General features: G+C 44.1%; 1 protein-coding gene across 1 annotated transcript in view; it reads left to right on the top strand.

The window, feature by feature from the left end:
• The first annotated feature begins 3,219 nt into the window (after window positions 1–3,219).
• The window catches only part of LOC140721498 (uncharacterized), a 366,186-nt gene continuing 354,294 nt past the window's right edge, over window positions 3,220–15,111 (top strand). Inside the window, exon 1 of the mRNA XM_073036317.1 lies at window positions 3,220–3,766. Within this exon, the coding sequence (XP_072892418.1) occupies window positions 3,718–3,766 (49 nt within the window). The 5' untranslated portion in view covers window positions 3,220–3,717. The remainder of the gene's footprint in view (window positions 3,767–15,111) is intronic.

Genomic DNA, 15,111 nt, shown 5'->3' with positions numbered 1-15,111 from the left:
CCTGATTTGCTGTTGTTCTGTTCTTGATATTGTTTCTTGTGTTAGTCATAGAACACTACAGCACAGAAACAGGCCCTTCAGCCCATCTAGTCCATGCACACCCATTAATCTGACTAGTCCCATCCATAGGCCTCCATACCCCTTCTATCAAGATACCTATCCAAATTTCTCTTAAGTGTTGAAATCAAACCTGCATCCACCCCTTGTGCTGGCAGCTCATTCCACACTCTCACTATCCTGAGTGCAGAAGCTCCCCCTCCTGTTCCCCTTAAACTTTTCATCTTTCACCCTTAACCTATGACTTCTAGCTGTACTCTCATCAAGCCTATAAATCCTAATCTAATCAACCTTTCCCTATAACTCAGTTCCCAGGAATGTCTTTGTAAATTTTTTCTGTACTCTTTCAATCTTATTTACATCTCTCCTATAGGTAGGTATCCAAAACTACACATAATACTTCAAATTAGGCCTCACCCATGTTTTAAACTATTTAGTCATAACCCGAGTTCCTTCAGCATTGGATGTGTTACTTGGATTTCCAGCATCTGCAGATTTTTTTCCTGTTGTGATCCCAACTCGTGTACTCAATACATTGATTTATGAAGGTCATGTGCCAAAAGCTTTCTTTATGACATGTGCAACCACTTTCAAGGAATTATGGATCTGTATTCATAGAAGCTTGTTCGATTGCACTCCTCAGAGCCCTACCATTCACCGTGCAGGTCCTGGATGGTCCTCACAAAGTGCAACACCTCATACTTGTCTACATTAAATTCCATCTGGCATTTTTCAGCCCATTTTCCAGCTGGTCCAGATCTAGTTGCAACTTCTGATAATCTTCCATACAGTCCACATCACCCCCAATCTTTGTGTCATCCATAAAATTGCTGATCCAGTTAACCACATTATCACCCAGATCGTTGATGTAGATGACGAACAACAACGGATTCAGCTCCGATCCCTGCGGCACACTACTAGTCACTGACAGAGAAGCAACCATCTACTACCACTCACTGGCTTCTCCCATGACGCAAATATCTAATCTAATTTCCTACCTCATCTTGGATGCCAAGTGACAATCTTCTTGACCAACCTCCCATGGGGGTCCTTGTCAAATCCACAACCTAGAGGAGATGTGAGCCTGTATCTCAACTGAGAATAAGGCAGAGATTGCTGTATTTCTGGCCTGGATATTTTAATTTGGGATGCTATCGCTGAAGTCAAGAAAGTGGTTGGAGGATGTCTCTTTATGTCACATATAAGATACAGAAATGTCCTACCTTGAAAGGACCAATAACTGGCTATCCTTCAGCAGCTCCCACCACTGCTGAAGGACACAGAGAAGTTTGGTGTAGGAAATTATTAAAACCCATTGACTTGATATTTTAGGGCAAGACGAGTGAATCTGCAGATGCTGGAAATAAATAAAAAACACAAAATGCTGGCAGAACTCAGCAGGCCAGACAGCATCTATGAGAGGAGGTAATAACGACCGACATTTTGGGCTGAAACCCTTCATCAGGAGTGAAGTAACATGGGATGGTCGAGGAGGGATAAGAAGTGGGGGGAGGGATGAAATAGAGAGCTGGGAAGTGATAGGCTGGAGGGAAATGGGTTGGGGGAAGGTGGAGAATTATGGGAAATAAAAGAGAAAGCAATGTAGGGCTGGGGGGAGAGATTATAGTGAGGGGGGGGAAAGAGAGAGAAAGAGAACCAGACTAAAATAATAGATAGGAATGGGGGTAAGGGTGGGGGGGCTGGGATATCAACGGAGGTCTGTGTGTTGGATGTTCCTGCCAGCAGGAAGGAGGCTACCAAGGTGGGAGATAAGGCATTGCTCCATCGACCTGCGTGTGGCCTCATCTTGATGGTAGAGGAGGCAATGGACAGACATGTCGGAGTGGGAGTGGTCTGTGGAATTGAAGTGTGTGGCCACAGGGAGATCCCGCCACTGCTGGAGGACTGAGCGCCGGTGTTCGGCGAAACGGTCTCCCAGTCTGCGGTGGGTCTCCCCAATGTATAAATGGCCACATGGGGAGCACCGGATACAGTATATCACCCCAGTTGACTCGCAGGTGAAGTGGTGCCTCACCTGAAAGGTGAAGTGAACGGAAGAAGTGCTACACCTGCCCCCACACTTCTTCCCTCACCACCATCCCAGGCCCCAGACAGTGAGTGGGAATAAAAGGATCCTTTTCTGGTTGGCTGCCAGTGACCAATGGGGTTCCACAGAGGCTGGTGTTGGGACTGATTCTTTATGCACTGTAGATCAATGATTTAGATGATGGAATAGATGGCTTTGTTACCAAGTTTGCAGGTGATACGAAGATTGGTGAAGGGGCAGGTAGTGTTGAAAAAACAGGTAGGATGCAGAAGGACTTAGATTAGCAGAATAGACAACCGAGTGACAAATGAAATACTCTGTTGGAAAATGTATGGACATGCACTTTGGTAGTAGAAATACATGTGCCCACTATTTTCTAAACAGGGAGAAAATCCAAAAATCTGAGATTGAAGGGGACTTGGGAGTCCTTGTGCAGAATACCCTCAAGGTTAACTTGCAGGTTGAGTTGGTGGTGAGGAAGGCAAATGCAATGTTACCATTCATTTCAAGAGGTCTAGAGTACAAGAGCAGGGATGTGATGCTGAGGCTTTATAAGGCACTGGTGAGGCCTCACCTTGAGTATTATGAACAGTTTTGGGCAAAGAAAAGATGTGCCAGGATTGGAGAGGGTTTAGAGGAGGTTCACAAGGATGATTCCAGGAATGAAAGGGTTATATGAGAAAAGTTTGATAGCTCTGGGTCTGTCCTTGCTGGAATTTAGAAGGATGGGGGTGGGAGGATCTCATCGAAAGCTTTTGAATGTTTAAAGGACTAGACAGAATATAAGTGGAAAGAATGTTTCCCTTGTTGGGGAGTCTAGGGCAAGAGGACACAGCCTCAGGATAGAGGGGTATCCATTTAAAACAGATGTGGAGAAATTTCTTTAACCAGAAGATGGGGAATTTGTGGAATTTATTACCACAGACAGCTGTGGAGACCATGTCATTGGATATATTTAAGGCCGAGCTTGATAGGTTCTAGATTGAACACAGCATCGAAAGTTAGTGGGGAGAAGGCCACGGAGTGGAGTTGAGGAGGGGGGAAAGGATCAGCCATGATTGAATGGTGGAGCAGACTCGACGGGCCAAATGGCCTAATTCTGCTCCTATGTCTTAGGGTGGCGTTATTTAAGTGAGACAGAAAGTAAGGAAGTCCTGAATTGTGAACTTGATATCTTTTTTTTTGAAAATGATGGGACATATCGTGTACACAATATTAACATGTTGGAATTCTGTTTCTTGCGTTAAATTGTGAATTTTCTGTATATTAAAGGGAACTAAACGATGTGTGGGCCACGGGTACATCAGGCATGATGTAACTGAATGGCAGAGCAGGGTCGAGATCTTTTTTAAAAATCACAAATGTACTGCACGTTGTCCCAATAAGACTGAATTTAGTATTTCAGTTTCACATTTATTGTGAACCACACCCTGAGTTTGGCATTCACCATTTCCTGTTGCTGTTTTCCGGTCAGCTCGATCTCCGTCAGTCGGTGTCCCGGTCCTGGAGGGTTGAGGATCCCGGCGTGTTCGAGGTACCGGTCGGAGTAACCCGAGACTCTGGAAACGTCCCTCAATACACTGGGAGTTTCGGTTCCTGCTCGGCACTCGGACATGTTGTCACTCGTTCTCCAGTTCGTGCTCGCTGTGGTGAACGCGGAAGGTGAGGGGCCGGGACTCGGGACGGTTCATAGGAACATGGGAAACCGGGATTCAGGACGGTTCACAGAGAGGTGGGAAACCGGGACTCGGGACGGTTCACAGAAACATGGGAAACCGGGATTCAGGACGGTTCACAGAGAGGTGGGAAACCGGGACTCGGGACGGTTCATAGAAACGTGGGAAACCGGGATTCGGGGACGATTCCTTGATCCAGCGCTCGGAACCGTTAGCTTCGGCGAACCCAGCGCAGTGCGCATGCTCCAGACCGCGCCAGTCCCGGGTCTGCGGGACACAAACAAAGTGTTGGGAATGTGAAGGAGGGTCTCGGCCATGTGGGACTGGCTGTGAATGGAGTGGGGATGTTGGGAAATAGAGTCGGTTCAGGTAGTGGGGATGTTGGGGAATAGAGTCCGTTCAGGGAGTGGGGATGTTGGGAAATAGAGTCGGTTCAGGTAGTGGGGATGTTGGGGAATAGAGTCGGTTCAGGTAGTGGGGAGGATAGGGAATAGAGTCGGTTCAGGTAGTGGGGATGTTGGGGAATAGAGTCGGTTCAGGTAGTGGGGATGTTGGGGAATAGAGTCGGTTCAGGTAGTGGGGGTGTTGGGGAATAGAGTCGGTTCAGGTAGTGGGGGTGTTGGGGAATAGAGTCGGTTCAGGTAGTGGGGATGTTGGGAAATAGAGTCGGTTCAGGTAGTGGGGATGTTGGGGAATAGAGTCGGTTCAGGTAGTGGGGGTGTTGGGGAATAGAGTCGGTTCAGGTAGTGGGGATGTTGGGAAATAGAGTCGGTTCAGGTAGTGGGGATGTTGGGGAATAGAGTCGGTTCAGGTAGTGGGGAGGATAGGGAAAAGGGATCGGAAAGGAGGGTTCGGGTGAGAGGGATGGCGGCAGAAGGTCGGAATGAAGTTGAATTTAGAAATGGAAAACGGAAAATAAGTTACATAAGATTGGAATGATTTCAAGTGGTGGAGAGGAATGGCGGGATATTTTGGAAAATAAAGGAAAGAAGACTTCAGGGTATTGTTTAAATTTGACCCGGAATAGCCTTCTATCAATCCCAATAAATTTAACTGAAAAGTTAAATCGGCCAAAGAGAATACAGGCCTGAAGCCGTTCAGCAGCACTCTGCTCTTTTCCATAGATGCCGATGACTTGCAAAAAGTTAAACCAAACTGTGGTAAAGTATTACCAGTCAGAACAGGATGTGAAGTCAGAAGCAATACGTTGGCATCATATTTCTCTTACAAAAGATACTTCACTAATTAATAAAATGAAGTTTGTGATGTTCCTAAATGTGGCGAATTGTACTGCTCAGGCATCTCGTCGCACTGAGAAAATTAAACTTATTGTGGAAGCCTCTAAAAATATGTGATAACGGGTGTTTTGCGGGAAGCTGTAAATGAAGCTCTGATGGCTGGGGTGTATCTGTATTTCTCTCCTTCTGAAGTTACATAATGGGTTTATAATATGGCAGTGGAATGCAAGAAACCTGATTTCGAATGGTTAAGACTTTAAGAAATTTATTTGATTTAGCAAATTCACCTGATATTGGCTTACCCATAGTCCTCTATTTTTCCAGGCTCCATTTACTTATCCAAAAGTCTCTTAAAAAAGAGGTATCCACCTCCACCACTGTTTCCGGCAGCCCATTCCACACACTCACCACTCTCTGTGTAAAAAAACTTATCCCTGACATCTCCTCTGTACCTAATTCCAAGCACCTTAAACCTGTGTCCTCTTGTGGCAACCATTCTTAACCACGGAGTCAACCTGTGCAGCTGCTTTGAGCGTCCTATGGACTCGAACCCCAAGATCCCTCTGATCCTCCACACTGCCAAGAATCTTACCATTAATACTATATTCTGCCATCATATTTGACCTACCAGAATGAACCACCTCACACTTATCTGGGTTGAACTCCATCTGCCACTTCTCACCCAGTTTTGCATCCTATCAATGTCCCGAAGAAACCTCTGACAGCCCTCCACACTATCCACAACACCCCCAACCTTGTGTCATCAGCAAACTTACTAACCCATCCCTCCACTTCCTCATCCAGGTCATTTATAAAAATCACGAAGAGTAAGGGTCCCAGAACAGATCGTTGAGGCACTCTTCTGGTAAACCAACCTCCATGCAGAATATAACCTGTCCACAACCACACTTTGCCTTCTGTGGGCAAGCCAGTTCTGGATCCACAAAGCAATGTCCCCTTGGATCCCATGCCGCTGTTCTTTCTCAATAAGCCTTGCATGGGGTACCTTATCAAAAGCCTTGCTGAAATCCATATACATTACATCTACTACTCTTCCTTCATCAATGTGCTTAGTCACATCCACAAAAAATTCAATCAGGCTCATAAGGCACAACTCGCCCTTGACAAAGCCATGCTGACTATTCCTAATCATATTATACCTCTCCAAATGTACATAATTCCTGCCTCTCAGCATCTTCTCCATCAACTTACCAACCAATGAAGTAAGACTCATTGGTCTATAATTTCCTGGGCTCTCTCTACTTTCTTGAATAAAGGAACAACATCCATAACCCTCCAATTCTCCGGAACCTCTCCCGTTCCCATTGATGATGCAAACATCATCGCCAGAGGCTCAGCAATCTCCTCCCTCACCTCCCACAGTAGCCTGGGGTACATCTCATCCAGTTCTGGTGACTTATCCAACTTGATGCTTTCCAAAAGCTCCAGCACATCCTCTTTCTTAATATCTACATGCTCAAGTTTTTCAGTCCGCTCCAAGTCATCACTAAGATCCTTTTCCATAGTGAATACTCAAGTAAAGTATTCTTTAAGTACCTCTGCTTTTTCCTCAGGTTCCATACACAGTTTCCCACTGTCACACTTGATAGGTCTTATTCTTTCACGTCTTATCCTTTTGCTCTTCACATACTTGTGGAATGCCTTGGGGTTTTCCTTAATCCTGCCCAACAAGGCCTTCTCATGGCCCCTTCTGGCTCTCCTACCTGTTAGCCTTATAATCTTCTATATTTCTAGCATTACCTAGCTCTCTGAACCTTTGTAAGCTTTTCTTTTCTTCTTGACTAGATTTATTACAGCCTTTGTACACCACGGTTCCTGTACCCTACCATAAATTCCCTGTCTCACTGGAACGTACCTATGCAGAACTTCACACAAATATCCCCTGAACATTTGCCACATTACTTCAGTACTTTTCCCTGAGAGCATCTGCTCCCAATTTAAGCTTCCAATTTCCTGCCTGATAGCCTCATAATTCCCCTCACTCCAATTAAAATCTTTTCTAACTTCTCTGTTCCTATCTCTCTCCAATGCTATTGTAAAGGAGATAGAATTATGATAACTATCTCCAAAATTCTCTCCCACTGAGAGATCTGACACCTGACCAGTTTCATTTCCCAATACCAAATCAAGTACAGTCTCTCCTCATATAGGCTTATCTACATATTGTGTCAACAAACCTTCCTGAACACACCCAACAAACTCCATCCCATCTAATCTCCTTGCTCCAGGGAGATGCCCATCGATATTTCGGAATTTTAAATCTCCTACCACGACAACCCTGTTATTATTACGCCTTTCCAGGATCTGTTTCCCTATCTGCTCCTCAATATCCCTGTTACTATTGGACAGCCTATAAAAAGCACCCAATAAAGTTATTGACCCCTTCCTGTTCCTAACTTCCACCCACAAAGACTCCTTAGACAATCCCTCTGGGATTGTTACCATATTTCAGATTTTCCTTGCAGGATTATATTGTAACATAGGGAAGTGGTCATTTTCCTATTTTTATAAGCTTGTGTTTGGATCTATATCGGGGATGCAAAGCCAGTTTTAGGAGGTGGAATTTTGGTTAAGTAAATGGGGAGAAGTTTAAGGTGTTATGTGACGAATGTCTGTCAGGGTTGAGTGTTGAGGATGATGTGGATTTCTGCAATTAAAGGTTATGTCATCAAACTGCAGTGGAAGTGATTCCTATTGCAAAGGGCATTAATAGGATAAGGCTGTACCATGGTGGACTAGGAGGTGTGTAGAGGCAATTAGGGAGAGAAATAAGGTATTTAAGAAAGATCAGTAGTATCACTCCCCAAGTGACCTTATTAAGTATAAACGGGCACAGGCTGTGGAGAGGAAAGTAGTGAAGGTTGTGAAAAAGGTTTACTGGAGGTCTTATTTTGACAGTATTGGAGGGGATATTAAACTTAGAGATGTCTGGGGAAAGATTAAAAAATGGGGCTGATTCATAGGGCTAATAACATTCCAGTATTGATTAAAGAAAGTAACTTGATTGTTACTGAAACAGAGAATTGAATTACTGGCTCAGTCATTTGCTGCAATTCATAATCAAGATAATTTAAGGAAGAGTCTAAATAATGTAGGGATGAGGTTCTAAGTGAATGCCCTGATGTGTTGGAAGTGAGCTGTTACAATGGTAGTATTAGTGATGTTGTCTTCTTTGTGTGAATTTAAGAAAGCTATAAATAGTACAGGTCAGTACAGGAAAGGATGATATATGTTATTGTATATTTGCCTGACAACTCTCAACAGCAAAGGAACACTGACACAACTCCTTAATTTTCAGGATAGGTATGGTCTTGTCAGGAGAGTTTTAAATTGGAGAAGGACAAATATCGAGTACTTTAGGCAGGAACTAGGAAGACTTAATTGGGAAGATCCTTTTTCTGACAAGTCCACATCAGACATGTGGAGGGTGTTAAAACAGCAATTGCACAGAGTGCAGGAAAGGTTTGTTCCTATTAGAAGGAAATACAAGGATAGAAAGATTAGAGAACCTTGGAGGTGATGAATTTAGTCAAGAAGAAAAAGGAAAATTATGTAAAGCTCCAGAAGTTGTGATCAAACAGAGCACATGAGGATTATAAAGAAGCCAGAAAAGGATTAAGGAAGGGAATTAGGTAAATCAAGTTGGATTAAGGTGAATCCCAAGGCATTCTATGCATACATCAAGAGCAAGAGGATAACTCAGAAGGGCATAGGACCACTCATGGATAAAGAGGGGAACATTTGCCTGAATACAGAGAGTATGAGTGAGATACTTAATGAGTGCTTTGCTTCAGTATTTACCAAGGAAAAGGACATGGAAGACCAGGAGATCAGTGCTGAGTGTATAAAAATATTAGGATGTTCAAAGGTCAACGGGTGAAAGTGTTGGGCCTCCTAATGAGTATTAAGGTGGGTTTGTCCCCAGAGCCTGATTGGATTTACCCCAGTTTATTGATGGAGGTAAGAGATGAGATTGCTGGGGCCTTGACCTGTATCTTCATGTCTTCTCTGGGCACAGGCGAGGTCCTGGAGGGCTGGCGGGTAAATATTTTACCTCTATTTAGAAATCCGTGGCCTAGTTAGGGACAGTTGGCGTGGCTTTGTGTGGGGGCAGGTCATGTTTTACCAACGATTGAGATTTTTGACAAGGTGATAACGGAGATTGATGTGGGTAAGGTAGTGGATGTTGCCTACATAGATTTTAGTAAGGCATTTGTCAAAGTCCCTCATGGGAGGCTAATCCGGAAGATTAAGATACATGGGATTCGTGGCAAATTGGCTCTTTGCTTTCAGAACTGGCTTGCACATAGAAGACAGTGGGGAGTGGTTGAAGGGACTTATTTGAGCTGGAGGTCTGCAATTAGTGGTGTTCTGCAGGGGCCTGTGATGGGAGCTCTGCTGTTTGTGATATATGTATAAATGAGCAGGATGAAAATGTAGATAGATAAAATATTAAACGAGGATGATACCAAGAGTGGAGGATTTGTGGATAGTGGAGAAGGCTGGCAACGAATAAGTTAATTGCAAAGGAATGGAGTTTAACCCAGATAAATGTGAGGTGTTGCCCCTTGTTAGGGCAAATGCAAGGAGACAGTACACTGTTGGACAAGACCAGTCAATGAGATGGCTAAGCAGACTTCTGGAACGCTTGCTTTTATTAGTTGAGGCACTTAGTTCAAAAGTCAAGTGTGTATGTTACAATTTTGTAAAACCCTGGTTTGACCACATCTGGAGGATTGCATGTTGTTCTGGTTGCCCTAAGGATGTTGAGGCTTTGGAGAGAGTGCTGAAGAGTTTTACCAGCATGCTGCCTGGTTCAGAGGGTATGTACTATCATGAGAGGCTGGATATACTTGAACTTTTTTTGGAGTGGTGGAGGTTGATGAGAGATCTGATCATGGTTTATAAAATTATGATAGACAGATTAGTCAGTGAGTATCTTTTACCCAGGATAGAAATGTTTAATGCCAGAGGGAATCCATTGAAGTTCAGAGGGGGTAGGTTCAAAGTGGATATCAGGGGTAACTTTTTCACTCAGAGTGGTGGATGCCTGGAATACACTGCCTGGTTCGCTGGTAGAGCCAAACACTTTAAAGGCTTTTAAGAGATACTTAGAGAGGCACAGGAATGTGAGGAAGATGGAGGGATATGGACATTGTGTAGGTAGCAGGGATTAGTTTTTGGGGGTCTTTGACTCACTTTTTAGCTGGTTCAGCACAACATTGTGGGCCGAGTGGCCTGTCCCTGTGCTGTACAGTTCTGTGTCTCACGTTCTATAGAAATATACATAGAAAACCTACAGCACAACATTCTATGTTCTATGTAAATAAAATTGAAAGAGAAAATTTACAAGGATGTTTCCAGGACTTGAGGACCCGAATTATAGGGGAAGGTTGTGTCGGTTAGGACTTCATTCCCTGGAATATAGAAGTTTGAGGGGACACTTGATGAAGGTATTGTGACGGGTATAGAGAGAGCAAGTACAAGCAGGCTTTTTGCACTGAACTTGGGTGAGACTATAACTAGAGGTCATGGGTTAAGGATGAAAAGTGAATTAAGGGGGACATGAGGGGGAACTTCATTCAAAGGGTGGTGAGAATGTGGAATGAACTGGTAGTGCAAGTGGTGGATGCAGGGTCGATTTCAACACTTAAGGGAAGTTTGGATCAGTACATGGATGAGCGGGATACAGAAGGCTATCATCTGGGTACAGGTCAATGGGACCGAGCAGACTGATGGTTCACCACGGACGAGATAGGCCGAATGACCTGTTTCTCTGCTGTGGTGTTCTATGACTGGATTGAGTTTATTTACCTTTGCCACAACTTATCAGGCCATCTGAGTAGAATAAACATGTACAAAAGCTGGATGAACTCAGCAGATCGAGCAGCATCCGTTGAAAGGAGCAGTCAACGTTTTGGGCCGAGACCCTTCATCAGGACTAAAGAAGGATGGGGCAGGGACCCTATAAAGAAGGTGGGGGAAGGGTGGAATGTGCCAGGTGCAAAACCAGAGGAAAGATCAAGGGGTGGGGGAGGGGAAGAAGGGAGGGGAAAGGCAGGAAAGGTAAAGAAGGAATCTAAGGGGAAAGCACTATGGGGAGTGGAAGAAGGCAGAATCATGAGAGAGGTGGTAGGCAGCTAGAAGAGGAGGCAGAAAGTGGGATAGGGGAAGGGAGAGGGAGAGAGTAGAAGCTACCACTGAGAGGATTAAAAAACACACAAGTCAGTGGCCTTCGGTGAATACAATGTGCAATATTGAATAAGCAATTGTCTGATAACTACTCAAACAGTCCTGGTAAAAATGCAGAGAAAGGCACAATGCAACATTACAAACTTGCACAGTTAATTGCAGGTAAATTAACTGTTTGACAAGTAGGAGGTTTCTTTGAAGATGTTTTAGAGAGAGTTCTGGGACAGAATGTTCTTGTTCGAATGAAGGGCAAGATTGTCAGGATTAGGTAACCCATACTGATGAGGGATATTGAGGCTCTGGTCAGGAGAAAAGTGTATGTATGTTAGGAATAGGATACTGGGATCAAGCAAATCCCTCAGTCAATATCTGAGATGGAAGACTAAACTTGAGAGGGAAATCAGGAGGACAAAAGAGATCGATGAGATCCAAGAATTTTATATGCACAAAATTAAGGGAGGGAAGTTTAGGGGAGACATCAGGGGTAAGTTTTTTACACAGAGGGTTGTGAGTGCCTGGAATGACTTGCCAGGGATGGTGGTGGAGGCTAAAACATTAGGGGTATTTAAGAGCCTCTTGGACAGGCACATGGATGAAAGAAAAATAGAGGGTTATGGGGTAGTGTGGGTTTAGTAATTTTTTTAAGGATTATATGGGTCGGCACAACATGGAGGGCTGAAGGGCCTGTACCGTGCTGTAGTGTTCTATGGTTCTATGGAAAAAGAGGATTCTAAGAGATAATCCAAGAAAATTAAAAGCAAAATTGTAACTGGGGAGAGAATGGATCCCCTTGTGGTTCAGTGTGGTCATTTGTATGGAGACTCAGGAGATGGGTGAAATGTTAAATGAATATTAACATTTGCGGCTTGATGACCTACAGCTTATTAGGGAGAGTGAACAGGAGATATATAGGAGCTACAGGGAGTTAGTCACCCCGAGGCTGCAGGAGTTAGGTAAGTGGGTGACGGTCAGGGAAGCGAAGGGAAGAGCTCAGATAGTAGAGAGCAACCCTGTGGCCATCCTCCTCAGTAACCAATATCTTATTTTGGATGCAGTGAGGGGGATGACAGAGGATGACCACGGCGATCAGGTCTCTGGCTCTGAGCCTGGTTCCATGGTGCAGAAGGGAAAGAGGAAGATGAGGAATGCGGTAGTCATAAGGTATTCCATAGTGAGGGGAACAAACAGGAGGTTTTGTCAGCCTGATAGAGGTACCTGTATGGTGTGTTGCCTCCCAGGTGCCAGGGTATGTCTCGGATCTTGTGCAGAGTATTCTGAGGGGAAAGGGTCAACAGCCAGAAGTATTGGTACACGTTGATATCAATGACATAGGTAGAAAAAGTGAGGAGCTCCTGAAGAGAGAATTCAGGGAGTTAGGTAGGAAGTTGAAACGCAGGACCTCTGGGGTAGTAATCTCAGGATTGCTGCCTGTGCCATGTGCTAGCAAGTGCAAGAAAAGCATGATCAGGCGTATTAATGTGTGGCTGAGAGACTGGTGTATGGGGCAGGACTTCAGATTCCTGGATCATTGGGACCTCCTCTGGGGGAGGTATGACCTATACAAAAAGGATGGGTTACACCTGAACCCTATGGTGTCCAGTATCCAAGCGGGCACATTTAATAGAGCTGCTAGGGAGGGTTAAAACTAATCTGGCAGGGGGAAGGGAACTGGAGTGATAGGGTTGAGGAAGGAGAATACAAAGATAAATCAAAAATAGCGTGCAACGGAGAGTTTGGAAAGAACGGACAGGAGATGAGGCTTAATCACAGCCAGTGGCATGAGTTACAGGGCACTAAAGGTGTGGTGCAGTTGAAACAGAAAGCAACAAATACTGGACTGAAAGTTTTATAAGGTTATTGAAATTCAGTTACAGACTGGCAAGTATGACATTGTGTCCATCTCTGAAACTTAGCTAAAGGATGGCTGCCATTGGGAGCTGAACGTCCAAGGATATATGGTGTATCAGAAAGATGGGTTAGTAGGCAGAGGGGGTAGTGTGGCCCTGTGTATAAGAAATAATATTAAACCATTAGAAAGAGATGATATAGGATCGGAAGGTGTAGTCTCTATGGGTTGAGTTAAGAAATGTCAAGGGAAAAAGGACCCTAATGGCAGTTGTATACAGGCCTCCAAATGGCAGCAGGGATGTGGATTACAAATTACAGCAGGAGATAGAAAAGGGATGTCAGAAAGGCAATGTCATGATAATTGTTGTGGATTTTAACATGAAGGTGAATTGGGAATGCCAGGTTACCATTGGACCTCAAGAGATAGAACTTGTAGAATGTCTGAGGGATGGCTTTTTTGAGCAACTTGTTGTTGAGCCCACAAGGGGATTGGCTGTGCTGGATTGGGTGTTGTGCAATGACCGGAGGTGATAAGAGAGCTTAAGGTTAAGGAAAACTTAGTGAACAGTGTTCACAATATGATTGAGTTCACATTGAAATTTAAGAGGGAAAAAATAAAATCCAATGTGTCGGTATTTCAGTGGAATAAAGGAAATTACAATGGCATGAGAGGGGAACTGGCCGAAGTTGACAGAAAAGGGACATTTGCTGGAAGGACAGCAGAGCAGCAATGGCTGGAGTTTCTGTGAAAAGTGAGGGAAGTGCAAGGCAGATATATTCCAAATTCGATGAAATTTTCAAAGGGAAGGAGGACACTATCGTGGCTGACAAGTGAAGTCAGAGCCAAAGTAGAAGCAAAAGAGAGGGCATATGAGGAAGTCAGAACTAGTGGGAAGATAGAGGATTGGGAAGCTTTTAAAAACTTGAAGAAAGAAACTAAGAAGGTCATTCAGAAGGAAAAGATGAATTACGAAAGGAAGGAGGTGACTAATATCAAAGAAGGTACTAAAAGATTTTTTAAGTATATAAAAGGTAAAAGACAGTTGAGGGTAGATATAGGACTAAAATAAAATGATGCTGGAGATATTGTAATGAAAGATGCAGAGATGTAGAGGAACTGAATGTGTAGTTGCATTAGTCTTCAGAGTGGAAGACGTCTGCAGTATACCAGACATTTCAACAGTGTCAGGGAAGTGAGGTTTGTGCAGTGTAAATTACCACTGAGAAGGTTCTCAGGAAGTTTAATGGTCTGTGGGTGGATAAATCTCATGAACCTGATGGAATGCTCCCTTGGGTTCTGTAATCTCATCCCTAACAAACGAGTCCAACAACTTCCCCAACTACTGATGTCAGGCTAACTGGTCTATAGTCTTTTTAAATAGCAGAGTAACATTTGCAATTTTCCAGTCATCCGGTACAATGCCAGAATCTATTGATTCTTGAAAGATCATTGTTAATGCCTCTGCAATCTGTCCAGCTGCTTCCTTCAGAACCCGAGGGTGCATTCCATCAGGTCCAGGAGATTTATCCACTCTCAGATCATTAAGCTTTCTGAGCACCTCCTCAGTCGTAATTTACATTTAGATGGGGAGAGAATTCAAAATGCAGAGATGCAGAGGGACTTGGGAGTCCTTGTGCAAGATACCCTAAAGATTAACCTCCAGGTTGAGTCAGTTGTGAAGAAGTGGAGTGTAGTGTTGGCATTGATTTCTAGAGGTATAGAATATAAGAGCAGGGTTGTGATGTTGAGGCTCTATAAGGCACTCATGAGACCACACGGAGTATTGTGTGCATTTTTGGGCTCCTTATTTTGGAAAGGATATACTGACATTGGAGAGGGTTCAGAGAAGATTCACGAGAATGATTCCAGGAATGAGAGTGTTACTGTGTGAGGAATGGCTGGCAGCTCTTTGTTTGTGTTCCCTGGAGTCCTGGAGAATGAGGGGGATCTCATAGAAACATTTTGAATCTGAAAAGGCCTGAACAGATTAGATATGGCGAAGTTATTTCCCATGGTAGGGGATTCTGGACC

This window comes from Hemitrygon akajei, chromosome 2 (assembly GCF_048418815.1).
Source record: "Hemitrygon akajei chromosome 2, sHemAka1.3, whole genome shotgun sequence".
NCBI classification, from domain to species: domain Eukaryota; kingdom Metazoa; phylum Chordata; class Chondrichthyes; order Myliobatiformes; family Dasyatidae; genus Hemitrygon; species Hemitrygon akajei.
The sequence above is the reverse complement of the archived record's forward strand: the minus strand, read 5'-3'. Positions and strand labels throughout refer to the sequence as shown.